General features: G+C 41.3%; 1 protein-coding gene across 1 annotated transcript in view; it reads right to left on the bottom strand.

Annotated features, from left to right (window-relative positions):
* The window catches only part of PRKAA1 (protein kinase AMP-activated catalytic subunit alpha 1), a 34253-nt gene extending 13904 nt beyond the window's left edge, over positions 1 to 20349 (bottom strand). Inside the window, exons 1-4 of the mRNA XM_081942689.1 lie at positions 20234 to 20349; positions 5180 to 5321; positions 3361 to 3454; positions 195 to 339 (exon numbers count right to left, since the gene is read on the bottom strand). Coding sequence (XP_081798815.1) covers positions 195 to 339; positions 3361 to 3454; positions 5180 to 5321; positions 20234 to 20336 — 484 coding nt within the window. The 5' untranslated portion in view covers positions 20337 to 20349. The remainder of the gene's footprint in view (positions 1 to 194; positions 340 to 3360; positions 3455 to 5179; positions 5322 to 20233) is intronic.
* Between the last annotated feature and the right edge of the window lie 6695 nt (positions 20350 to 27044).

Genomic DNA, 27044 nt, shown 5'->3' on the forward strand with positions numbered 1-27044 from the left:
AAATACAAACCCTGAATTTAAAAGCAAGATTAACAGATACATTAAACCACACGGTTCCTAAATTGGCAAAGAAACGTTCAATATTAGAAATAAAAAGACCTCTCTGTGGAGTTATGAACTTCAACACAGGTATTTGAATCTTAACGCTTGACAAACAAACAAGTTATAAAGATAGGCTTTGAAACAAAACCTACCAAAATCAGCAATCTTGGCGTTCATGTGTGCATCAAGTAGTACGTTTTCAGGCTTCAAATCTCTATGGACCACCATGTGCCTGTGACAATAATCCACACCAGAAAGAATTTGCTGGAACAGACGTCTACTCTCCTTTTCATCAAGCTATTTACGGAAAGGGGGGGGGGAAGAGATGAGACCAAAAAAAGAGTACTTTTTTTTTTAAAGAAATACACACACATCACAAACAGTCTCAGCATTAGCGGCAAATGAGAATGTTTTGCAGCATAACCAGAATGTCCAGTGGGGGGGGGGGGGGACTTTTAAAAGAAAGTGTATGTCAGGGGTGTCCAAACTTGGGAACTTTAAGACTTGTGGACTTCAACTCCCAGAATTCCCCAGCCAGCCATGCTGGCTGGAGAATTCTGAGAGTTGAAGTCCACAAGTCTTAAAGTTCCCAAGTTTGGACACCCCTGGTGTATGTGGAAGAAAAGGACAAGAAAAAAAGAATAAGTAAAATTAGGCAAAAGAAGAAGGAATGCAGTTTTAGAGTTTAGCAGTTTTCACAAGGTGAGTAAAAACAGTCAAGGCCACTGCACACCCACCCAATTCCCCTTTAAGCCCTGCTAACATGACACATGTAAAATATGGGCAGGGCTTCTACCACATAGTTGTGACCAGTTTTGATTATTTTTTTCCTTTTGCTCTCTGTAGGATCATCTATGTTAAAAACTGATACTCCCTCAACAAAGTGTGCAGGACTGGGAGGGTGGTGGGATTAATAAATCACAATCAAGAAAACATGGTGACACTCACTTTGTTGAGAAAGGGGTACGTAAACTGCTTTAAAAATCAACATTAAAAACTTAATTGAGTAAGAGTCTGAGGAAACTATTAATGTTACGGTAATATGGGTCCATATTATTTTCTATTAAAAATTAATGTAATGTTACAATAATAGAAACATTAATCATTCTTTTAATAACAGTGAAGACATTTAGTCGTTCTTTTTCTGGAACCATGCCATGTGAAAAATTTTCTCATCTCCATCAACAAATCCCAGTTTTTTTTTTCTAACCATAGCTAATAATCCCTTAATAACCGTGTTACTAACTTACTAAGAGTGATTCACTTAACAACTGTGGCAAGAAATGTTGTAAAATAGGGCAAAAATTTGCTTAAATGTCTTGGATTGGAACACTTTCCAGAGACATTAAGATCCTGACCTGGAAGATCCATTGGTGTGTGTGTGTGTGTGTGTCCATCTGCATGTGTCTTTAGGTAGTCCTCAGGTAATGATGGCATTTGGGACAGACAGTTCCATGTTAAGTGATGCACAAAACGTAGCCCAATCACATACATCAGTGGTGTCAAACTTGATTTCATTGAGGGCCACATCAAGGCTGTGATTGACCTCGGGGGCAGGGCAGGCAAGACCGACTGGGTGTGGCCAGATTGACGCCACTCCCCAAACTGCTGGCATGTTTCCTTTTTGCACTGGGTAGACCGGGCTGAACCATGCTGGCCCAATGTTTCCTCTTTGCACTGGGTAGACTGGGCCAAAGCAACGCAGGCCAGATCTGACCACATCGTGGGGTGCATTCGGCACCCCTGACATACATCATTATGTTTTATTTGTTTTCATTTTATTTATTATTATTTATTTCATTTATTAAATTTGTTTTGCTGACCAACTTGCTGTTAGTGACCACAGCATTTAGCAATGGCAATCCTAGCAGTGCCCGTTACTGTCGTTAAGGGAGGACCCTGCGGGTCGTTAAGCAAAGACATCACCCTAACAACTATGTGGGAAGAGGCACTGAAACTGCTCCTCAGACAAGCGGGCTAGCAGGGAAGAGCTATGGGTGGGTGCTACACAGTGGAGGGTTGCATGCGGTACGCCCCAGTACGAGAGTACCAGAGTCTGCCCGGAGCACCGGATACCGTTCCTTAAGGTGCTCCGGAGGGCCTGCCCGCCCGAGCTCCTTACCGTGTTTTACAGCTTTTGGCGCTTCCGCACATGGCACGTATAGCGCCTGTGCGACGCTCCACTGAGCAGCTGGAGCATCGCGGAGGCTTGCCGAAGCATCATTTGGAGCTACAACACAAAGGCACACCGCATGCTTCCATGTGGGTGACGCCGAGCCTGTTCCAACCGTACCTGTTGGAACGGGATCCGGAACCCACCATTGGTGCTACAGAATATGTACTGGCAGGCATATGCTGTTGGTGGGGCACTACAGGGTGCAGTCAGGCGCAACGTAGCATGGGTGAGCAGGTGCCATGGGCAAGCGCTATGGAGTGCAGACAGGTGCTGCAGAATGCAGGTGGTACAGTGGGCAGGCACTATGGAGTACAAGGATCCCCATGTTAACCCAATGGCTTCTCTGGAGAAAAAGCAATAGAAGCCAGAACAACCAGTTACCTCCTGCTGGCTTCCCACTGGCTTTCTTATGGGAAGCTGGTCAAAATCGCATGACCACAGGCTACTGCAATCATAATAATTACAAACTAATTGCCAAGTACCCAAATGGTAATCAAATGACTATAAGGATGTGGTAATGGCCACAATATCAAAGACCAGGCGTAAGTCTCCCTGCTTGTTCAGTGCCACTGTAACTCTGAATAGTCACTAAATGACTGACTGTATCTCAAGGATTACCTGTATATACATGTGTCTATGTGTATGTGTGCTTTCCTTTAAATTAGCGGTGGCACCTTTTGATGCAAATTTGGAGAAAGTAAAACCAAGAACGCAAAGCTGATGGAGCTGTGCCATGCATGCCAGGAGGAGCTGGCTTCAGAGGGATAATTTTAAGAAATGACTGTCTCTAGAAACATTTTAAAGTTTCAGTTCAGCTTTTGTGGGTGTCCAGATTCAAAATAATAGAAAGCAGTACTTGCTAATTTATGACAAGTTTAGAAGAGTGTGGCAGTTTATTGCCTAAATGTTTTGCAAGGAAGAAGGAAGAATTTACTTGTTTGCTCCTACGAACTATGCAATTGGGATTTTGTTCATATTATATATAGAGAAAAGACCAACACCCACATAAACAGGTGATGTATTATGGGCACATTTTTTTTACAAAGATTCTGGGGGCTTAATTGTACTAACTCTGTGTAAGAGAACAATGAAAGGCTTCAAAATGAAAAGCTGACACTTTTGGAGAAATTGGATTTCCTTACCTTTCCATTTTTACAGATATAATCAAATAGTTCTCCTCCTGAAACGTATTCCATCACCATAAAAATGTCAGACGGTGTACTGATAACCTGATATCTGAGAGACACATTTAATTAATTTTCTAATATACAATATATTCAGTATATGAAATTAAACAGGTCTTGAAAAACTACACATAGCTGAGTAGCCCAATCGCATACACACTCAGCTAGAAGCAAGACTTGAGTTAAAACAGGATTATTCCCTTTGTATCAGCACTACCAAAAGCATTGTGCGAAAGAAAAAAGTAAAAAATTCCTTCATGCTCCCATGAATTCATTGTCATATCACATATGGTAACATTTTTACAGCAATTGCCATAGCAGCCTAACTTAAAGCAATTCAGTAAAAACATCCTAGAAAAGGATTTCCATTAGACTCAAACAGTCCTCTCCCTATTATTAAATTTTATCATAAAGCTGATAACAATAAGACAATTCATTGATGCTGCTTGACATGAAATTTGATCAGTTGAGTATATTTAAAAACCCAATTTCACAAGAAAGGGAGAATCCATACAAGCCTATTTAAGGTCACTGTATAACTGTACTTATTAGGATAACCAGCAAACTGTCACACGTGGAAGACCATGAGTTCAAGTCCCGCCTTAGCCATGAAAGCCAGCTGGGTGACTTTGGGTGAGTCACTCTCTTTCAGCGCAACCCACCTCACAGGGTTGTTGCTGGAAAGCAAATTGGAGAATGGTGTGTTGTTGTTGACAGTCAACACTGTCAAACTATTTACTAAGTCTCCATTACTATTAATCTTCTCATCGTTCCTATCACCCATCTCCTCCCACTTATGACTGTAACTTTGTTGCTTGTATCATTACTATTTATATTGATTGTTTCCTAGTATGATTTGATTGCTTATTTGTACCCTATCATTAAGTGTTGTACCTTATGATTTTTGACGAATGTATCTTTTCTTTTTATGTACACTGAGAGCATATGCACCAAAAACAAATTCCTTGTATGTCCAATCACACTTGGCCAATAAAGAATTCTATTCTATTCTATTCTATTCTATTCTACTCTATTCTATTCTTCATCGCATTGAGTTATTTGTAAAAAATAATACAATTGGGATACAAATAAATAAAAAATACATATAGCTATTAGGTGACCCATCTCTTCTTCCTTACTTTCTCCACTGATAGTAGATATATGTCTGCTGTCCACTACTATCTACCCTTCAATTGTTCAACTGCTATTCTAAGGACCAAATCCCATAATAGGTGAGAAAAACAAGATGACTAGGAGAAGCTTCTGCAATAACTCAACCGCTGCATTGCTAAAGACCTTTGTTCTCTAACCACAAAGGATAACCTTTCCTTTACTCAGATAACAATCACTGCATTTTCTCATCAGGCAAAACACTGGCTTGAGGCTCCTGAGGCAATTAGTACATACCATTAAGCCTCTACTTTAAGCAAGGGGCGGAGTTTGTAATCTCACATTTTGGCAAAAGGAATCCTATCTCTTATTAGGTAGAAATATTTCATGCCTTCCTTTCCTTGTTGCCACCAAATTCATCACTTCCCGGGCACTGAGGAGTCACTATTCACTTTTCATTACTGGGATGGCTACCAATAATCCTTTAGTTGACACTGAAGTCATCAGTTTCCCAACTCTATCCAAATTATAAATGGTGGTCTACCATTAGTGATTTATACCACAGTAAGCAAACAGGACTGTACCTGAAAAACAGGGCTACATTTGTGTTATTCATTGAAGGAGAAACACCCCAAATAAGAGAACTTCTATTCTGAAAGCAACTTACAGTTTAATTATATGCGGATGCCGAAAAAGTTTCAGGTTCTGAATCTCTCTACGGATTTTCCCCACAACGTCAAGACTACGAATTTTCTGTCTATTCAAAATCTTCACTGCAACTTTGTGCCCCGTCAGTTCATGTTTGCCAACTGCAAGGAAGATAAAACAAATATTAACAAATGCACGCTGCATAAAGTCACTATTTGCTGAGCCAGGGGTCAGTGAATAAGGGGAAAAAAATTGGCTGAATTCATACAATACACAAAGGCAGGAACTTTTATTTATAGACCTCGGTGGTTACACTGGGACAATAAGCTCAAAGAATCTACATTACGATTTTGCAACAATGTTTTATGACACAGCTCAAAGTCTTTCCCACATACTATTTTGTCAAGAAAATAACATGGGCACACTCGTATAGTCATCAGAAGTCAAGAGAGAATTCATCTTTATCCAGAGAATGTTATTTGGCAGAGTGAGCAGATGTAGGATTCTGAGAGAATATTGTGAGCAAAATATGCCATTTTTAGGGGTAGAATATTTCACATCCACAAACCAAATCCTGTTCTGGAAATCTGAAGGACCATTCTTTGCATGACCAGATCAGCATGGTCTGGTGGGAAAAAAAGGAAAAGTTCTGTCCCCAGGTCTGTCTGAACTTGTAAGCGGTCTTTAAAAATGGCTGCTAGGAGAGAGACATTAGTTCTTGCTAGGCTGAATGTATAAATGATTTAGAAAAAATGACCTTGATAGAGATGTATCCATGTCCGTTACCAAGCGACAAGTGAAAAGATACTGTATGGCTTAAGTGCAAAACAAAAAAATAGGTGCAAGTGAATTGGGCAGACACGTCCCTAATTCACATTTCATTGGGATGATGGGGGGGGACGGGACACAAGGAAAAGAATGGAACAGAGTTATGACTTGCAAGAATGGTGTCCAATCAATCCCACCAAAGGACTCAAATTACTTTTGTTAATGTTGACTATAGTAACAGAAGCTTGCAAGCCTGCTATTTTTAATTCCTTGCCTCGTACTTCCCCAATTCTCAAACTTGGTTTTTGTCTCAAGGTAGTGATGCGTTGTAAGAGACTCGTCATCTGCCCGTTGTCAGGAACAGATCACTCCTGATAGCCTTAAGAGTTCTCTGTGGAAATTTTGGGCCAGTGTGTTTAAGGAAGGTTCTTGAGAAGATGTGTGTTTTGCAGCTCTTGAAGAAAATAAACGATGGAGACACTTTTGAGTCAGGTTTCAGGCTGGGTTACAGTGTTGAGACAGCATTGCTTGTGCCTGTAAATAACCTACGGCGGATTTGGAACGGGGTTGGTGTACTAGCCCTCCTTGATCATACAACTCATCTGAACTGAAAAGTAGATTTTCATGGTTCATGATCAGGTACTTAAGGCCACATAATTAATCCAGTCTTCCTGCAGCACTCTCCCGGCCAAAAATGCGCCATGCAGAGGCCCTGGGCAGCTCCACATGGCCCATTTACAGCCTCCACGCCCCCCTGCAGCATTCTCCTGGCCAAAAACAAGCTACATGGAGGCCCCAGGTGCCTCCCCTTGGCCCATTTTCCACCCCATGTCTCCCTACAGCACTCTCCCAGCCAAAAATGGTGGGGGGGGCACACCTCTGTGCAGCCTATTAGAGCGGACAGAGGCACCATGGGCCAGTCCTTTGATATTTATCGCGGGCCAAATCTATGCACCCTGTGGGCTGGATGCGGTTCATGGGCCTTGAGTTTGACACCCCTGCTCTGTAGGGCTGATTCTGGGGTGGGGTGGCATTTTCCCATGACCTTTGTTTTGCAGGAGCCTCAGGTTCCCACAGGTCCCCAAATAGCAATTTAACGTTTATATGAAACTGCTGGGTGAGGTAATTTATTAGAAAGGGCTAAGTACCTTTACTATGCTGACAATACTGAAATACGTTTCTCTGTTTTGAACTATCCAAGTTATGGGCCAAAGATTGTGTATTGCGGTTGTCTGAGTGCCTGAATGGGAATAACAGATCAACCCGAATAAGACTGACTGTGATTTAGGGTTCCCCAGATCTAGAACTTTTTCACTACACATGGATGAGTTAACCTTCACCCAGACAGAGTTGGTGCATAATTTGGAAATCTTTGTAGACTCACAGCTCCTACTTGAGAAATAAACAGGAGCCACAGGCAGAAAGGCTTTTGAACAAATCCATTTTATGTGCTTAATCCTGGACCACCAGGCTCTATTGTGATAAGTCATGCCTTGGTCATTTCTCCATTGGATTCCTATGTCCCACTCTGCACAGGACAGCCCTTAAAAAGCACTGAAAGCTGTTAGATGCTCAAAAATTCATAGATTGTACACCTTGGTACTTCCGTGTAATGCCACTCGTACATAGCTTCATTGGCTCTCAGCACGTTTCTGGGTTCAATTCAAAATGCTGCTTTGTCACCTTTAAAGCTGGTGGCACACACCATGGTTAGTTATGGGACTGCATGTTGGTATGCTCCAAGTCTCTTCTGTGACACAGTATTATCAGTAGGATCCAGGAAGTACCGTGTTTCCCCCCAAAATAAGACAGGGTCTTATTTTATAAGCGATTAGCCTTATTTTCGGGGAGGTCTTATTATTTTTGAGGTACAGGAGGCCCCTTAACCTTGGCCTGCGGATCAAGTGATCCAGAGAGGGCTGGAAAGTCTGTCTTTGTTTCTAGCACACTCTTGCCTGCCCTAGCTTTGCTGGGCCTGCCGCCAAGGAAAGGAGCGTGGTAGCTAGGTTTGCAGGAACAGCCTCTGAGTGGCCATTCCGTGTGGATGGCAGGTGCATGTGGGGGTGGGAGGGCATGTTCTCCCCCTTCCCCCTTGGAAATGGCAGGGACTGGCTGCATATGTGTTTAAATATTATAGGGGAGGGCTTATTTTAAGTGCATGCTCTCAAAAGCCCGACTGAGCTTATTATCCAGGGAGGTCTTATTTTCAGGGAAACAGGGTATGTCTTTTCTGTTGCTGCACCTTCCCTATGGAACACTACCCACTTGGCACTCTTGAAATTCTGAGGATCCCAATTCTGTTTTGTGTTCTGAGACTGTTTTGCAAGCGATGAAATTATTTTAAGAAAAAAAAGTACCTTCTGGCAATGTTAGTCCACTGAATACTTTACTAGGAGAGGAGAGAGAGCAGCATTGGATTCATTAATTGACAGTTCTGTCTACAAAATCCAAAGTAATCAGATTATCATCATTTGCTCCATCGTGTTAGGAAGCAGAATAGGAATAAAAATGTAACAGATAAACCTTCCTTTAATCATTATTCACCTCAGTGTTCCAACAAGCCATCTTAGGATTTCTGAGTTATTTTTTATCTCACCTATCTGATTAGCTTACGGACTCTTTATTTTCTTTTATGGAAAAGATGAGTCCATTTTTTTTCTATTTCTCCCTATCCTTTACTCTTGATTGTCTATTCCACTGGTGTCAAACTCGATCACATCACGTGACATATCAAGAAAAAAGGGACTTATGAACATTTTTTCACGTGGCCATGACCAAAATTTGGATGTGTGGCAATTGGCATGTCTTTATGATGGTTGGGATATCCTAGAGCAGGGGTGAAATTCTACCGGTTCAGACCAGTTTGCCCGAACCAGTAGTAAAAAAAGCTACCAGGCAAATTGGTATTTTCAACAATCAGCTGTGACATGTGATTTATATTGGCTAGAAAGCAGGATTTCCTGCACACGCTCACATTTGCGAACCAGTAACGAAGGTAAGTAGATTTCACCCCCGTCCTGGAGTCATCTGATCATCTTCTGACAAGCAAAGTCAACGAGGAAGCCAAATTCACTTTACAACCATCTAACTTAACAACTGCAGTGATTCAGCTAACAAGTGTGCCAAGAAATGTTTGTACAATGTTTGTACTCACTTAACAATTGTCTCGCTTAGCAGCAGAAATTTTGGTCTCAATTGTGATCGTTAAGTCGAAGACTACTTGTGTATATTTACATAATCTATGCATGCAATAAATATTCCGTATTTGATTCATGTACGCTTTTTAACAATGTACTATTAATGAATCTATCTACCGGTGGGAAGCTGAAACAAGCAATATAGACGTTAAGAATCTCACATACCCACATAACTTGCAATATTCAGATCACATACAGATATTCGGAATTATAATTTTTATAAACAGTGTGACATAACACGGAAAGATGAATCAAAACTTCACTGAATACGTCTTTGAACTGCTCAGTTCTCAAGAACTCTAAACTGCAACTCCTTGACTTTAAAAAAAAATCCAGTCTCCTACAAGTACAGTAATGCACAAATAGATGTCACTGCCCTTGAGCAGTATGTCTCAGGAACTCCTAAAGAATAAAAATGGGGTTATCTATGAAAATGAGAGATCTGCCAAAATAATGGAAAACTTGCTGAAACAAAGAAAATAGCAAGCCTGCAAGTTTAGTCTAAGGCTATATATTTCTACCTGGAGAGATACCTGTTAGGACAAGAATATTTCAAAGAGAAATGAAGCCTCCTTGCTGTAATCCTTCAAAAAAATCAAACAAAAGCTCAATTTTACAGTCTTACCTTATTCTTATTATTGTCCAGACCAAGTCATATGTACTTAGTTTTTATATCAGAGATGTGAATGGCGTTAGATAGATGTTACACCTAAAGACCATTTTAAGTTTTCCTTTTTTCCTGAAGTTTTTTTTATTTTTTATAAATGTATCAAATCAATATGTGAACAAGTGTGACATCTGGGTGTCATACATTCTAATACAAATAAAACTGACAATGTTAATCAGAATTATTACATACAATCAACTTATATATTTCTAGTAAATAATGCACATTTGTCTTAGATTGCAATCTATCATTGTTCAGTTATTCCACGTTTTCTCTTATCATTGCTTTCATTTTATTATATAAAAAATGTGTACATTGATATTCCCCCTTCTCTTATTTCTATTATCTATTCTAGCTTTTAATCATATCACCCTTTATTAAAAGACTTTTCCTTTTTTTCTTTTCTAACTTGTAATCCTGTCACCTACCTAAAAAAAAGAGAGAGAAAAGAAAAGAGGGAGAAGATAAAGGGAGAAGTTCTCCTTAAAAGGAAGGCTCTTTTCCCAAATAATTCCCCGTTAAAAGGGAAAGGTCACCCTAAAATTTCAGAAAAGACTATAAGTTCTTCTGCCTTAATTAAAACAAATATATTATTATTTTCAGCCTCCAAGGCTTACAGGGCATATGATCAGAACACGACCATATCACCAGATAAGATAGAGCTGAAATTTCCATCTGTTTTTCTTTTCCTCTTACAACAACAGATACAGGTTTAATAGGCCTATTTTCTTGGTGAGTGGTGCATTTTTTTTACTTTGAGAAAAATAACAGATTGTTCAATTTCCACATTTTCAACCGAACTTTCAAATAGCATGATCAGGTAGGCCTGCAAAGACAGAATTGAGAACGGCGTGTTCTGCAATCAACAGTGCGAATTATTTCCATTTTAAAATAATACCAAAGGACTGTATACAGCAAGTAACCATAATGGGGCATGATACACATCAATAATGAATAGATAGGTCTTGGTGACATGAGTGATTAAAGCTGCAACTTAAATACAAGGACCTTCACAATGGGCCTACGGTAATGAATTTGAAATGAATATTTTTCTTTCCTAATAAAGAAAAAAAATTACCTTTCTCTACTCAGGTTGCTTTTGGTCATTTGCAATGAAATCCTCCTCTTTTTGCCATTGGCAATTGCCTCACAGTTTTTCAAAGACAAAGTCATTAAGCTTTATTGCACCATTTTTCAAAGATTGCAGAAAACAAAACAAAACCACACACCCCAATCAAGTCTATCAGCAGATTTAATAACAACAACAATTAAAATAAAAACCTTTGGTTGGTGATCAGGCACTTCCAAAAGGAGTGACTCAAAATGCACTAATATTTTCTGCATCTCAGCATCTGAAATCAAGAAGCTCAAAGCACAGTTCAAGTATTTCTACAACACTTGTATGGGAAAGTCAGAAGGGAGGCAGAAGTCCTTCTCTCATTAAGACTTTCAGCACAAAACAAGACAAGAAACAAAACTCTTATTCACTCTAACCTTTGTACACGTAATACTTTGGAAAGTGTAAACCCGCAATGGACAAAGGGATGATAGAAATGTATGTGACAATGAATTGACAGAGCCTGAATTGCCTATTTTTGCCAATTTGGGGTGGGAGCAAACAAGAGGTCTTTGCATTTTAAAAACTCTTTATTGCTATAGTAATGAGCCGCGGTGGTGCAGTAGTTAGAGCACAGTACAGCAGGCTTCTTCTGCTGATCACCAGCTGCCAGCAGTTTGGCAGATCGAATCTCACCAGGCTCAAGGTTGACTCATCCTTCCATCCTTCCGAGGTGGGTAAAATGAGGACCCATATTGTTGGAGGCAATAGGCTGACTCTGTAAACCGCTTAGAGAGGGCTGTAAAGCACTGTGAAGCGGTATATAAGTCTAAGTGCTATTGCTATTATACCTGCCTTAAGATGGCAGAAAACCATGAATTCGATATTCAACCACCTTATTACCGTACAAAATTCTGAGAATGTTTTAGGGACTGCAAAAGAGTGACTTTCAGAATCAGCATAAAGCTTTCCTATACAGGTAGTCCTCAATTAGCAACCATTCATTCATTGACCATTCAAAGTTACCATTGTACAGTATAAGCAACTTATGACTGGACTTCACATGACTGGTTACATGATCAAAATTCAGATGGTTGGAAACCAGGAGGTTATTTAATGCACATACCAGCATGGATATAATGGTTGCGCATCCCGCATCATTGGATCACCATTTTCAACTTCCACAGTTAACTTCCAAAAACCAAACTCAATGGGAAAAGCAGGATTTGCTTAATGACTGTATGATTCATGCAGAGAAGAGCAAAAAAGATGATTAGGGGACTGGAGGCTGCTGGAATTGGGTATGTCTAGTCTGATGAAAAGACAGACTAGAGGAGACATGATAGCAGTGTTCCAATATCTCAGAGGCTATCACAAAGAAGAGGGTGTCAAGCTATTCTCCAAAGCACCTGAAGGCAGGACAAGAAGCAATGGGTGGAAGCTAATCAAGCAGAGAAGCAACCTAGAACTAAGAAGAAATTTGCTGACAGTTAGAACAATTAATCAGTGGAACAGCTTGCCTCCAGAAGTTGAAAATGCTCCAACACAGGAAGTTTTTAAGAAGAGATTGGACAACCATTTGTCTGAAATGGTGTAGGGTTTCTTGCCTGAGCAGGGGTTGGATTAGAAGACCTCCAAGGTCCTGTCCTACTTTTCTCTTCTATTCATTTAATAGCAGAAGTGATTTGCTTAACACCCATGGCAAAAAAAGGTCATAAAATCACTTAACAACTGCAATGCTTAGCAATGGAAATTATAAGCTGTGGTTGTATGTCAAGGACTCCCTATGCTGTTCTTGAAGGATCATCTTGTCCCAATGAATGAGATTAGAAAATGCTACTTCTCCATAGTTACTGTATCATTCTATTTCACTAATAATGTTCATCAAAATTCACTGTAGTAATAATTCTTCCTCTAGAGCCACCTGAGTAGCACATGTACACTTTAAATAATCATAAATAATACAAATACATTCTTAAGTTTAGGTAGCTTCCTTGATCTCAAGTTAGGCCATTAGGAATACAATGATAATTTAAAAAAAGGAGGTATCTTTCTGTTCATCAAAAGTTTCCTCTCTGCTGGGTATATCTCTTATCACAGCTGATCAATTGTTTATAAGCATGAATAGTCCAATGTTTACAAATGATCAAACATTGCAAGTACAAACGAAGTGGTTCTGAACACACTAAATCTCCATTAAAATATGCTAAGCCCAAACAGATTTTAGATTTTGTAGACAGAATGACCGCTGCCTGTCTTAGGCACATATTAATTAATTTTAAATAAGGAAGGAATGTTATATTATTGTACTGAGTTCCCATTATCCTTAACTTGTCACACCCCATAAAACACAACAAGAAAGCTGAGAATATGTTTAGCCTGGTATATGTCCTGCATTACAAAGGAACGTTTCAACAAAAGTTTAAAAGCTTTGTAGAAGGGACAAAAGAAAAAACAGCAATGTTAGAGCACAAATATTGTTTTTTACAACAAAGTCTAGATGGAATCTAAGTTAAGATATACAAAACACGAATTCCAGTCAAGTGTCTTGCTAAAAATAGATCTTGCACTCTTATGAACAGAAAATATACAGTCCAACCTATTTAAAAAAAATTGACACCTGGCAATCAATCAATCAGATTAGCTAATTAGATGTTTTATGAAGAATATGTGAACTTCTACATTTTGCTGAATTTTCCACATCTTGCAACTTTGGCCATGTTGGTGAGTTCCCGGAAGCTGCTGTCCAGCAAAATTTAGAGAGCATCAAGCCACATTCCTTCAAATAAGATTATGATTGTCTTTCTAAAGGTGTTTAGTCCACTTAAAGTAATTCCTTAAGCAGAAATCCACAGAATGTGCCATGTTTACACATAAGAGCTCCCTGTACGTGGAAGATAAGCTGCTTAGCAAAATTGCAGGTCCCTGTGCTGCCTTTTTGACTTCCCATTTGAGCCTTCTCTCCAGGGTCAGCATGGCAGATAAAGCTGCAACCTTAACACAAGTATATGGGAAGAGACATGCATTTTGGAACTCTGCAGCCACTAGCAAACAGAGTACAGTAGCCAAGTGACAGAAGTTGTTTTTCCTTCAGGCGTGGGTGGTCCAAAAGAGGAAAAATAATTGGGGGGGGGGGTTCAAGAGCTCTACATGCTGTCCATCAACAGAAAAAGAAGAAATCTCAGAGACAGGGGATTTAAGACAGAGCAGGCTTAAGAAAGAAATGATGCACACTTGTAATAGTATAGAGCAGGGGTGTCAAACTCAAGGCCCAGGGGCCGGATCTGGCCCGCAGGGTGCTTAGATCTGGCCTGTGGGGTTGCCCTGGAAACAGTGAAGGATCTGGCCCGCAGTGCCTCTGCCAGCGAAAACAGAGCTCGGGAGAGCACCATGAGGCCCTCCTGAGCTCAGTTTTTGCTGGCAGAAGATTGCAGGAGGCTGTTAAGTAAGTAAGCTCCCCGTTAGGAGAGCGACTGTTCAGAGAAGTGTAATGAGAGTGGTATGGAAGAACACGCACAAACCAGCATACAGGGACACTGAATAGTATAAAATATAGTAGGTTACTATGTGGAAATACAGAGGTATTCAGAGTTGAGTTTACAGTCCAAGTCATACATGGTTCAGTCAGTCAGTTATCAAATAATCAGTCTAACACACAAAAGAGCTAACAATAGCAAACCACAGCACCTCACAATACACCGATCAGCATCTAACAAACAGAGAGCTAACAGTCATTCCGGCTCCCTCTTATGGCTGCTTGAGGTAACAGCAACCAATTGCATCTCTCTATCATTTAAAGTAACAGATGCATTTGTTACAATCACACCTGAAACGGAGCTTGGGAGCCCGTTTTCGCAGGCAGAGCACTCGGGCCACCACAGAAGCCCAACACGAGTGATGTTGAGATGGCCACACCCACCCTGGCCATGCCCCCCTGTCCCCCTGATGCAACCCTCAATGAAATTGAGTTTGACACCCCTGGTATAGAAGATCATATATAGATCATTATAATAAAGCAATAAAATAGTAGTAATTGAATAGTACTAGTATGATGTAATAATCATAGTAGTAATATAATATAGAAACAGCAATAGAAAAGAACATAGGAAGCATTCACATATCATGTTTATGTTCCTTTTCACAAAATAAAATATCTCCCCAACCTCTTATAGGGAGATATAAAAAAACATCTGTCTGAGTTCCAATAGTTTTGTTTCTCTCTTGAGTCTTGATCAATCTAAAAAAAAGGACCTTTAAATCTAGCAGCAAAGACACACAGCATAATTGCCATAGACTGGACAGTATAAAAAGTAATTATCATTTCTCTCAATCTTACTATAGAAAAGCAACACAAACTTTTCCAAAAGCAATTACATGACACAAACCATGCACTGCCTTGCTTTTTCCTTATATAAATTTTCCTGTAAAAAATTGAGTGACAAATAAAGGCAATAAAAATAATTAATATTTTTTCCCATCCCAGTAATTTCTAATCTTATTTCATAATTTCAAATATTTTGGGGAAAAAACACCTCTAAGGACTGTAGGCGTCTGTTTCCATGCATAATGGGACTTACTTGCATGGAAATACACATTAAATCAGTGTTTTTCAGATTTGGTTTTATGATGTGTGGACTTTAACTTCCTCAGCGTGTTTGGGTAATTCTGGGAATTGAAGTCCACACATCCTAAATTTGCCAAGCTTAAAAAACACTGTACTGTATTATGCTACATGTGAACATCTCAGAATACATTGGGCACATACTCCACTCCCCAGCAAATTACTGCCACACCAGATATAAGACAGAAGTAGATGGCCTTCCATCTAGAAGTCAAGCAATCCAATTTACAGGTATGAAGAATCTTGAATTTTTTTCAAGAACACAGCATATACACTCCCATATGAACATGTCAATAAGTTCATGGAAGAAAATATTTACTTCAATAGGCATAATAAGCTGTGAATCCCCTTGTGTATTGATTCTTTTTGTTAGAAATGAAATTGGGGAAGGGGATGGGATGTTCACCATAGCTGGATTATACCAGGATAAAGATGGGACAAGTGAATTCCTGTCAGGTCCCGGATTATCCAGAGGCTTCAAGTTAATCATTTCCGATTGAGGTAATTCACCTGGAAATAAGGGCAAAAATTCATTTTTTTAAGCACAAAGACTACATTTCTGTTTTCAGAAATACTGAACCACAAGCTGAGATGAGAGCAAGATTCCACTTGCTTATAAACAGAAATAAAGGCAGTTCAACACAATATTGAGGCATGGCGTTATGTTAGTCAAAATCTGTCAGGTACATGCTTGCCCTATGTTTCTTAAGATCTAGGACCATTTCCAAAGCACTCAAGAATTTACAGAGCTATCTTTGACAAAATCAGGGCTCAATGTGAAATATAAAGGCAACTCAAACTATTTTCATGACAAGTATTGTGGGAAGGAGCTTATATTACAAAACACAAAATATACTTCATTCAATGGCAGTTCAGTTGTAATTCCCTAAAAAAGATGTGCATGTGAGTGAGTGAGTGTGTGTGTGTGTGTGTGTGTGTGTGTATGCGTGTATGTTTGGAGAGAGAGAAGGGGGGGGGGAATATAATCAAATGTCTTTTGTCCAAATCCTTGTACTATCATTCGAACTTCAAAGCTGCTACATCCAAATATCAAAATGTTCCAGCATGCTGTTAAAAGAGACAACATATAAATGTTTTATAGCAATTTAAAGACATTACACACAGTGACTTCTACATATGAAGCTATGGAGAACTTGTCCTGACATAGTTATCAGTTTTCCCCTTTGTTAGCATTAGTCATAGACGTTGGAAAAGCATTAGAAGCTGGCACTTTGATCTTGCATCTAGTGATTCATCCAATTCAAAAATCCTGTCTACAATAGCAGTTAAGAATAACAACATATGCCTACAATATTTCTGAACACTGCCCAGATAGCAACTGCTGGAACAGAGTCAATTTCTCAACTGAGATTTTAGTTAATCCGGTAGCATATTCTACTTAACAAAAAAAAAATAGACAGCTACATTGCAGATGCTGTTCTTATCTTGCTTTTGAGCAGGTCTGCCAATTAACTGTCTTATTAATAGCACTACAAAAGCAATCCGATCAAGCAAAGCTCATACACATATACTGGGAACACAAATGGATACCTCTGTTTTAGCTCTGGGAGACTTTCTAGTAAAGGAGCACAGAAGAAGCAAGCTGTAAGGCTTGACCTTGTTGGCTAAGCTAAGTAAAGCGTACTATAGCAACTAGCAACCTGACATGCATATAAATCGCTTCGATGTGTTGAATAAGAAAGAAAAGGAGAAAATGGAGATGAACTCAGATGCTGCACCTATCTTTAGTTTGGTAAGCTTAAAAATTACTTTAGAAGGTACACCAGAATACAATCCTTACTTTTTACTACTGGCTGTCATAAATGTTCTAGTCTATTAGCATTACAATTTATTAGAGTACCCTTCAGTCTTAGCATTTGGGCCCAAATTAAGCAAAGGGAAGAACTGGCCAATTCTTTTGTCTGGTGTGTTCTAATGAGCAGACGAGTATCTGATGGATTAGAAAACCAGCCAATCCTCAGTCAAAACCCAATTAAAGAATATGGCCATGTGCATGAATTAAGCTGATTAAAGAATAAATATATAATTACTTTTTGGGAAATTCAATGCAATTTAGCAATAGCAAGGAATTTCTGGAGGATTGTGTGAAAATTGGTATTGGACTGAAAGCCCAAGAATCATTTCAAAAGATCTGTCTATCACTTTATCTCTTTTTGAAAGAATGGCAGCATTTTAATTGGCTGTTATACTGTTTCTACAAAATCAGACTCTTTTCGAAAGGATTTTTCCTATTAGTCTAACCTCCGATAGTGCCTAGATAATCTGCTGTGAAACAGCAAATATTGTTAAATATTAGCCATCAAATAATTATGACAATTTTGCAGATAAAGCTTAAAAGAGTACACAATTTAACCATTTGCATTTAATAAAGCTTTTTCATACCACCCCTGAGGACAGGAATTTTCCAGAATTACTGATGTTCTAATAATTCCAAGATTGCTCCTATAATGTAAACAGCCTTGAGGATCTAAATGGTACGGTACTTAGTTTTAAAATGCAGCCGGACTCCCTGGGGTCAGGTACAAAACGTGCATTATTTTTGTTATGGCTCACCTATACTGCAGCTGAGCAATTCCACACAGAGCTTATACTTTTAAAGCAACATATTCTCCATATGATGTTTTGGACAAGCACAATACCACACATCACAATTACAACACATAATGAATTAATTCAACCCAAAGAACAATACAGCTGAAAATCAAAAGCCGAATTTCCAAAATATGAAAAGAAGAACATACCATAAATGCTTACAGAATGAAAAGAGAATGAAATGATTACAGTATTCTCCTTCAAAATGCTCCTCTGTCCTTGATTCACAGGTGGAAACACTGCAATTCCATATATATTAGCATAGACACCTTTGTATGAGTGTGCTAACTCAGTAAGATCTAAGTTATTGATGATTTCTTGGACTTTATCTATCTTGATGCAACAAGTGAGGAATATGCTCTCAAAGAAGACATAGCTACCAATTTCAGAATTTAGAAGACAAGCAAATTCTTAACATTTCAAGGATAACATTAAACACCCTGTTATTCTTTCAATGTGTCCCAACTATATTGTGAAGTTGGATTATTTACTGTATTATCAAAACATATAATTGTAGAAAGGCAAGATATTTTTGTAAATAAAACATGCCTCATCAAGCATACAAAACCAACGTCCCTTGCTGATCTACAGAAATGCCTTTGGATTTTATTACAAGATTTAAAATATTTGCATCTTTCAGTGAACACCTATGACTAATATTTCAGCAAAGTCCCTTTAAGTTTCTGTATCAAGCAAATCTGTCCTTTTAGCATGCTTTCAACAGTGACTTCATATTTATTATTTTGGAAGAAACACTGTCTCTTCCTTCAGCACTTAATAATATGTATATATATGATGTTTTAACTTTTAACTTTTGACTGTACACCGCCCCGAGTCCCTTCGGGGAGAGGGAGCGGTTTATAAATTTAATAAAATCAAATCAAATCAAAAAATCTAAATTAATGCCATTTAAAAATTAAAATTTTGACGAGAATGAAGTAGAAATGCACATACACATAAACACGCATCTTAATTTCCAGGCAAAACATTCTTTTTTTTTTAAAGAGAATTTGAACAACTCCTCGAAAGTGTCCCAAGGAGACTGATTTCCATCTCAGACACCTTTATTGTTGTTCCTACCTCCTCATTTTAACTCATTGTCTACAACAGAGATCTCAGTAGAAGAGAACAAGCAAGAGGATGCAGCACTGAACTGGCTGAAACTAGATGGGGCAATAATACGGAACTCAGCCCAGCAGGAAGAACAAAATTGGGAGGGCGGAGGGGGGGGGGTATAACAGCAACTGGGAGAGTCTAAAAGCGGACTTGGATCCTGACGCTACTTTTGCTCCCTCTTTCCTCCACTAGTCCCGTCCCTTGCATCCCCCGAAGGCTGCCATTGCCTGCACGGCAATCCAGCGCTTAAGGGAGCAAAAACTCTGTGCGGCTCCCATGCAAAAATAAAATAAAATAAAAATTAAAAAAAGCAGGCAGGGGGTCATAGAACATAGAAAACACGTTTGCGGTTCCAGGCAGCGAAGAAGCCCTTTGAAAGGTCGCGGTTTCCGGTCAGATTGCAAGAACCCGAACCCCGGCCTCGGGGCTGGGCTTTTTTTTTGGGGGGGGGGGGGGAGGAAAGCAAAAGGAAAAAACAGGGAAGCCGATGAGGTCCCTCAGGCCGCTTCCTGGAAAGCTCCTTAACGGAGCAGAGTTAAAAGTACTCCAGCCAAAAGTAGGGGGGGAAAGGGGAAGGAAAGGGTTTTCCTAGGCTGGTGGATGTGCAACCCCACCAAGATGACAGGCAGGCAGGCAGAGATTAAACAGATAGATGAACTGATCTGGATTGAAGGATGCTCCAGTGCAATGGAGACATCAGATCACCTCTTTCCGCCCTTAAAAAAGGGAAGGGTTTTTTTTTTTTGCAAAACGGGGGCAGGAGGGTGCAATCCCATGGAGACCCTCTCTTCATGCTAAACGACCCCTTCCCCCAGGAAGGAAAAAAATGAGGAGGCGGGGGCGCTTCCCTCCTCGGGACCCCCGCGGGTGAGAAAGGACGCAGCCAGCCCGGCTCTTCACCTTCACCACCGCCGCCCCTTGAACGCAGGGGAGGGGGGGGGACGCCGGCCGGCAGTCCGATCTCTACTCCCGCTGCTGCTGCCGCCGCCGCCGCCGCCCTCCCCGCTTCTCGGCTGTCCCTTTCCAGCGCTCACCCTTGACTTTGCCGAAGGTGCCCACGCCCAGCGTGTCCCCCAGGATGTAGTGCCCGATCTTCACCCGCCCGTGCTCATGTTTCTGTTTATCCGCCGTCGCCATCTTGCGCCGAAAGCCGAGCCTGCGCACTAGAGCAGGGCCTGGACCGTGTCACCCTCCCTCTCCTCCCTCCCGCTGGTGTGCTGTGAAAGGGGCGGGGTGGGGGGCAGCCCGACGAGAGAAGGAGAGTCGCGGTCCCTTTTAAGCGCCCGCCCGACTCTGAATCGCGGAAGCCCACGCCCATTCCTAATTATGGGGTCGTTGTTTTTATTCTGCCTTTTGTGCAAGGAGGTTCTTGGCTGAGGCGGCCCCGTTTGGTTGGCGGCGCCCGGGTTCAGAAAGAAGCGAAAGCGGAGATGGATTTGGTGAACACTTGAAGAGGGGAAGCTGTCAGGAAATCCCAGGACTATAGGGAAAATCAAAAATTGACTGGTGGCCAAGGATTTGGGGGGGGGGAGATTGCAACAGGTAAGGGAGCAAATAAAAGGCTCTCTAACGGTTCTTCCATTGAAAGAAAACAAGCCTTTTATTTGCTCCTTAACCTGTTGCAATTTTTCCCCCAGATCCTTGGCCACAAGTCAATTTTTGATTGTCCACTTTAACAGAGTTGGAAGCGACCTTGCAGGTCATCTAGTCCAACTCCCTGCCCAAGCAGGAGACCCTACATCTGCCTCTACCTACCTCGAACTCACAACCTCCTGACTGTGAGGCAAGAGCAACTTTATCCTATAGTCCTGGGATTTCCTGACAGCTTCCCCACTTCAAGTGTTCACCAAATTCATCTCCACTTTAGCTTCTGAACCTAGGTGACGCCAACCAAATGTGGCTGCACAGAATGGCAGTTCTCAATATGTCATTTAGGAATAAGTCTTGGAACAAAATAGAATGCATCCTCCAGCACCAAAATACGGTTCAAAATATAGTATAAACACTTCTCTGTAGTATAAACACTATAGTATAAACACTTCTCTGCCCAGAACATAATGCAGTTATGCCTGGCTTAATTTCAGAGCAGCCATTTGATACCAGCCATACCACAGAGCTGATATATCCATGATCCCTATATGGATACTCATTTCCATCATAACTGAAATATTTGTTTCCCTTATTAAAGTGGGAAAGAGAAAGTATCAGACTGGGAAGCATAAGAACACTAAAAACAGGAAGCTGCTAATGTCTCATATTAAACCATTACCTTATATAGCTTAGTGTAACTTCTCAGCCTAGCAAACAACTCTCATAGTCCAGGGATAGACTATCTGTAGCCCCAACCCCAAAACTGGTTTTCCCAGTTGCAATGGATGGCTATGAAAGTTGGACCATAAGAAAGGCTGAGCACCAAAGAATTGAGGCCTTTGAACTCTGCTGCTGGAAAAGACTCCTGCGAGTCCCTTGGACTGCAAGGCGATCAAACCGGTCAGTTCTAGAGATCAACCCTGGCTGCTCTTTAGAAGGCCAGATCCTGAAGATGAAACTCAAATATTTTGGCCACCTAATGAGAAGGAAGGACTCACTGGAGAAAACCCTAATGCTGGGAAAGATTGACGGAAAAAGAAGAAGGGGACGACAGAGAACGGGGTGGCTGGATGGAATCATTGAGGCAGTCAGTGTGAGCTTAAATGGACTCCGGGGAATGGTAGAGGATAGGAACATTGTCCATGGGGTCGCAATGAGTCAGACACAACTTCGCAACTAACAAGCCGCAACCTACGTTTCAGCTTTCAGAAGCCTTGAAAATTATTATGTTGGACTTCAGAAGTAAACTAGAAAACTGTAGAGCATGATTTTCCTGCCAGTTTTTCAAGGGAGTTTAAAGAAAAATGGGAAGATGTAAAAAAAATGGGAAGGCTTAAAATCTCAAATGCACAGATCTGCACAAAACTGCTGGCCAGGTTCACTGCCTTCTTTTGCTGTTTATTATTTTCAAACACATCCACTCTCCAAAATGGTGTTAGATCCTATCTCTTACGATAATCCAGTGATAGGATTTGGAACATCCTCCAAAATCTCTTATTTCGTACATAGGTGGGACAGCTTGCCCATCTAAGATTAAATAGAGATTTGCTTGAATCACATCAAATTAAAATGAGGATTTGAACTGAACACAGCGAATCAGAGGGCTAAATCTAGCTCTAGGTTTCTAAGACTCGGGGGAGAGTCTTTTTTTTCTTTTTGTACTTTGAGATTCTAACAAAATACAATCACCACGTGGTTTAAATTGGTCTCCCTCACACAATATTGCAACTTAAATATATTATTTGGGAAAGATAGTTGATATATTCTAGGAATGAGGCCACTGGAGATTAGCTTGGAGCCTAGCCATTTAACATTTTCCTCGGTGGAAATTGTGAACAGAGGCTGAATAGGCTTTGGAAAAGTTAAACATAGAAAGAAAGAAAAAGACCCTCCTTTGATTTCTCTGGGATAAATAGGGCATTTTCAACACTGGAACCCCTGTTGCAAATTGACCCCAAATGGTTTGTTTCCTTTTAAGCAGTGGCAAGCATGCTGGCTCTTGTCTTCAGATCTGCTAATGTTAGGGCAAGTGAGTTTTGCTTTCAAAATGTGTAAATGTACTGGCCTGAACTGAAAGAATAAAATGAAAAGTTTGCTCTACTCCTCCTAAGAATTAAGAGGTCTAGTTCTGTGGTGACATTACTAGGAATCTACTGTAAAATCTTCTATAAGAGCAATCCTTTAAATTAAGAAATTAGAATAATAGCACAAAGCCTTAACCTTTGCGTTTGAAGTTATTAAAGTTATTTGCAATTACTGTAGAATCTTTTTTTCAGGGTCCTTCTGATAAGAAACCCTATTTGCCAAGCTGAAAGAAAGCATGGCTAGTGTGGCAGGCAAGAAAGCAATTGCATAGCAGGAGGTAGAATAATTAGATTGTGAATTGTTTTATTGTATGGGTGTGTATTAGCTTTATAAATTGTAAGCAATCTAGTGTCATATGAGTCAGAGGCATAGAAATGTATTCATGTGGGAAAGGGAAGGGGAGAGGAGGGGTGGAGAAGGAGGGGAAGTGTGGGAAAGAGGGAAAAGGGAAAGGAAACTTAGATATTTTAGAAGTTGCATCTTCCTAAAGTGCCATGCAAAAGCTGGCTGAATGTTTGCCTATCTATGTAGTTCACTAATCTTATTTTATTGCAATGTTTATTATGCCCCAAATATCCAAATGCCACTGATCGTAAGACAACCCAGTACATCCAGAATTGCTCTGAAGGAAGCAATTTAAATCTCAAAGTAAATGAAAAACGCATAAGGCATTTTTTCCTGAAAAATGTATTGGGGTTAGAGATGTGAATGGATGAATTGAGACCTCATAATGTGAAAACTGATAATAGCAATTGGTTGCTGCTAATACTGATATTTGTTAATTGACCATTTAAATGCCCAGGCTCTTGTGTTCTCTTCCCAAAAATGTATTGCAGCTAGTAAGGCTAATGTTGTTTTGGCCATCATTCAACTTTCTCAGCTCTTAACTTTACTGTAACTGACCAGCCAGTCAGAAAAAAATCTTAAACGCTGCTCTCTCTCTCTCTCTCTCTTGTGCTAATGGAACATTACACATCTTTTCTGATGGTCTTGTCATCATAAATGGGAGTTCAGTTCATCTCGGAGAGCTCTAAATATGAACTCAAGGCTGACCAGGCACACTCTGGGTCCAACATTATTATTTTTAGATGCTGCATGATTAAGGCTGCTTTGAGTCTCTCTGTATAATAATGAGTTCATGATGTTGGTCTGAAGCATTTCCTGCTTTTAAGAACTAGATGCAAAGTGAGGCAATGAATTCGTTTACTTGGTGCCAGCCTCTGTGTGTGGCACTGTATCTCACTCTGTCAGCCTGTCTCTGCATTATATTGCCTGCAGACTGCAGCTCTGATACCATCAAACCTTGGCAATGTGGAAGAGGTCCTTCCTGAGAAGAGAAGAGCTTTCCAGGCACCTGTGCCAGGCTTCCTCCTTCCTCCCAAAACCTAGAGATCAGTGGTAGGGTTGCACTAGCTCACAGCACTCCCCCCCCCCCAAAAAAAAAACTAGGGGAGAAGTAGGTGCTTACTATTAAAAGAGATTTGAATATTTATAAACTACACTACACATTAAATGCCAAGTTGGATTTTCTCCAGTTCTACTCTATCTGCCCTAAAAAGACATTATGGAGAAATACATTTTTAATTGCAATAAAGCCCTGGAGTCCATCTAGCTGAACCTCAGTGGGTTTGCTGCCCTCTAAAGGATCTACCGTACCATCTGTTCTTTTCATCTTGTTCTCCAAAAAAATAAAGCGGCTTCAGGTGTCTGAAAGCCTCCCAATGGTTGCCTGTGGGCAAATCTTTTATATTCTATTGTACAGTATTCAAATCAAGCCCACTTCGAACCTCCCGTGTGAATTAAATCAGAGCTAATTTGCACAGATCTATTGTCCACACAGGGACGCAGTGTCTCAGTGGCTAAGACGCTAAACTTGTCGATCAGAAAGGTCGGCAGTTTGTCGGTTCGAATCCCTAGTGCCACGTAAAGGAATGAGCTTCCATTACTTGTCCCAGCTTCTGCCAACCTAGCAGTTTGAAAGCATGTAACAAAATGCAAGTAGAAAAATAGGAACCACCTTTGGTGGGAAGGTAACAGTGTTCCATGCGCCTCTGGCGTTTAGTCATGCCGGCCACATGACCACGGAGACGTCTTCAGACAGCGCTGTGTCTTCGGCTTTGAAACAGAGATGAGCACCGCCCCCTAGAGTTGGGAACGACTAGCACGTATGTGCAAGAGGAACCTTTACCTTTATTGTCCACATTATTTTGGGGAAGCTCTCCACTTAGTGACAAAGTCTTTCCAATCACCCAATTGCCATTTTAATAGTATTGAAAGGAAATCAATCTAGGACCTTTCTACTTTACTGCAAAGTAAAGTAGTATTTTATTGTATGTTTGGCTGGTAGAGCAGGCAGTGCACTGCACAGAACAACTGTCTAACTATTAAAGTATAGGAGCTAATCATAGTCTCTACCAACCCACCAATATGTCTCTATGAATATTCTTATTAGCATCCAAAATGCATCTGATCGAACACAGGTAAGAACCTATTTACGGACCTACCTTGTGGCATTAAGGGCGGCCAAACGTAGATATTGCGCCACTCTTATTGCGTCCGCGGATAACCGTCCTGCCGCCCTGTTTAGGGTGACCCGCTCCCTCTTATCACAGAGGACGCAGGGGGCGCCCTTGCAGGGCAGAGCAGAGGAGTTTGGGGAATATCTGCAGGATGGGCCCCCCTCAGTGGACCGGACGGGCCGCCAACAGCGAGTCTTGTGAGACCATCCTGGGAGGAGTTTGATTCTGTTGCCCCCAAGGATTTGGACAGGTTGCGCAGACGGCTGCGACCCACCACATGTTTAATGGACCCGTGTCCCTCCTGGTTGGTACTGGCATCTTGGGAGGTGACCCGAGGCTGGCTTCTGGGCCTGGTGAATGCCTCATTGGGTGAGGGATCCTTGCCAACCGCCTTGAAGGAGGCGGTGGTGAGGCTCTTACTTAAGAGGCCTTCACTTGACCCAACGGAGCTAGCTAATTATTGTCCAGTCTCCAACCTTCCCTTTCTAGCGAAGGTTGTCAAGAATGTGGTGGGCAAGCAGTTTCCACGACACCTTGACGAATCCGATTATCTAGACTCACACCAGTCCGGCTTCCGACCCGGGCACAGCACGGAGACAGCCTTGGTCGCGTTGGTCGATGATCTCTGGAGGGCCAGAGATAGAGGTTGTTCCTCTATCCTGGTCCTATTAGACCTCTCGGCGGCTTTTGATACCATCGACCATGGTATCCTATTGCGCCGGTTGGAGGGGATAGGAGTCGGAGGTACCGTTCTGCGGTGGTTCGGCTCCTACCTCTCTGACCGGAAGAAATGTGTGTTGACAGGGGGACAGAGGTCGGCCCCGAGGCCACTCACTTGTGGAGTGCCACAGGGGTCGGTCCTCTCGCCTCTCCTGTTCAACACATATGTGAAGCCGCTGGGTGAGATCATCCGTGGTTTTGGGGTTGAGTACCACCTCTACGCTGACGATACTCAGCTGTATATTTCAACCCCAAACCACCCCAACGAGGCTGTCGAAGTGATGTCCCGGTGTTTGGTTCGCCTGGTGCGCCAATTGCGCCCCCTACTGGACCGGGATGCCCTACGCACGGTCACTCATGCGCTGGTGACGTCCCGCCTGGATTACTGTAATGCTCTCTACATGGGGCTGCCCTTGGGACGCGCCTGGAGACTGCAGTTAGTTCAGAACGCAGCCGCGCGGGCTGTGATGGGGAGTACGAGGTACTCCCACGTAACACCTCTCCTGCGCGAGCTGCACTGGCTGCCTGTGGTTTTTCGGGTGTGTTTCAAGGTGCTGATTACCATCTTTAAAGCGCTCCATGGCACGGGACCTAGTTACTTGCGGGATCGCATCCTCCTGGTGCCGTCCACTAGGCAATGCCAACGGGCGACACCAAGGAGTAGGGCCTTCTCTGTGATGGGCCCAACCCTCTGGAATGACCTCCCCCCCGACATCAGAACCATTACTGACCTCCGCTCCTTCCGGCAGAAATTGAAGACTCACCTGTTCCAATTAGCAGGCCTGGCATAATTACAACTGTTCCTCCTGGCAAATGCACTATTAACTGGTTATTTTAGGGGTATTGTTTTTAATTTATTGTGTGTGTTTTAGGGGTTTAAAATTTAAATTTATATTTATATATACTGGCTCTGTACAGTTCTTTTAATTCC

This window comes from Natrix helvetica (assembly GCF_964273705.1).
Source record: "Natrix helvetica genome assembly, chromosome: 2".
In the NCBI taxonomy this organism is placed as follows: Eukaryota; Metazoa; Chordata; class Lepidosauria; order Squamata; family Natricidae; genus Natrix; species Natrix helvetica.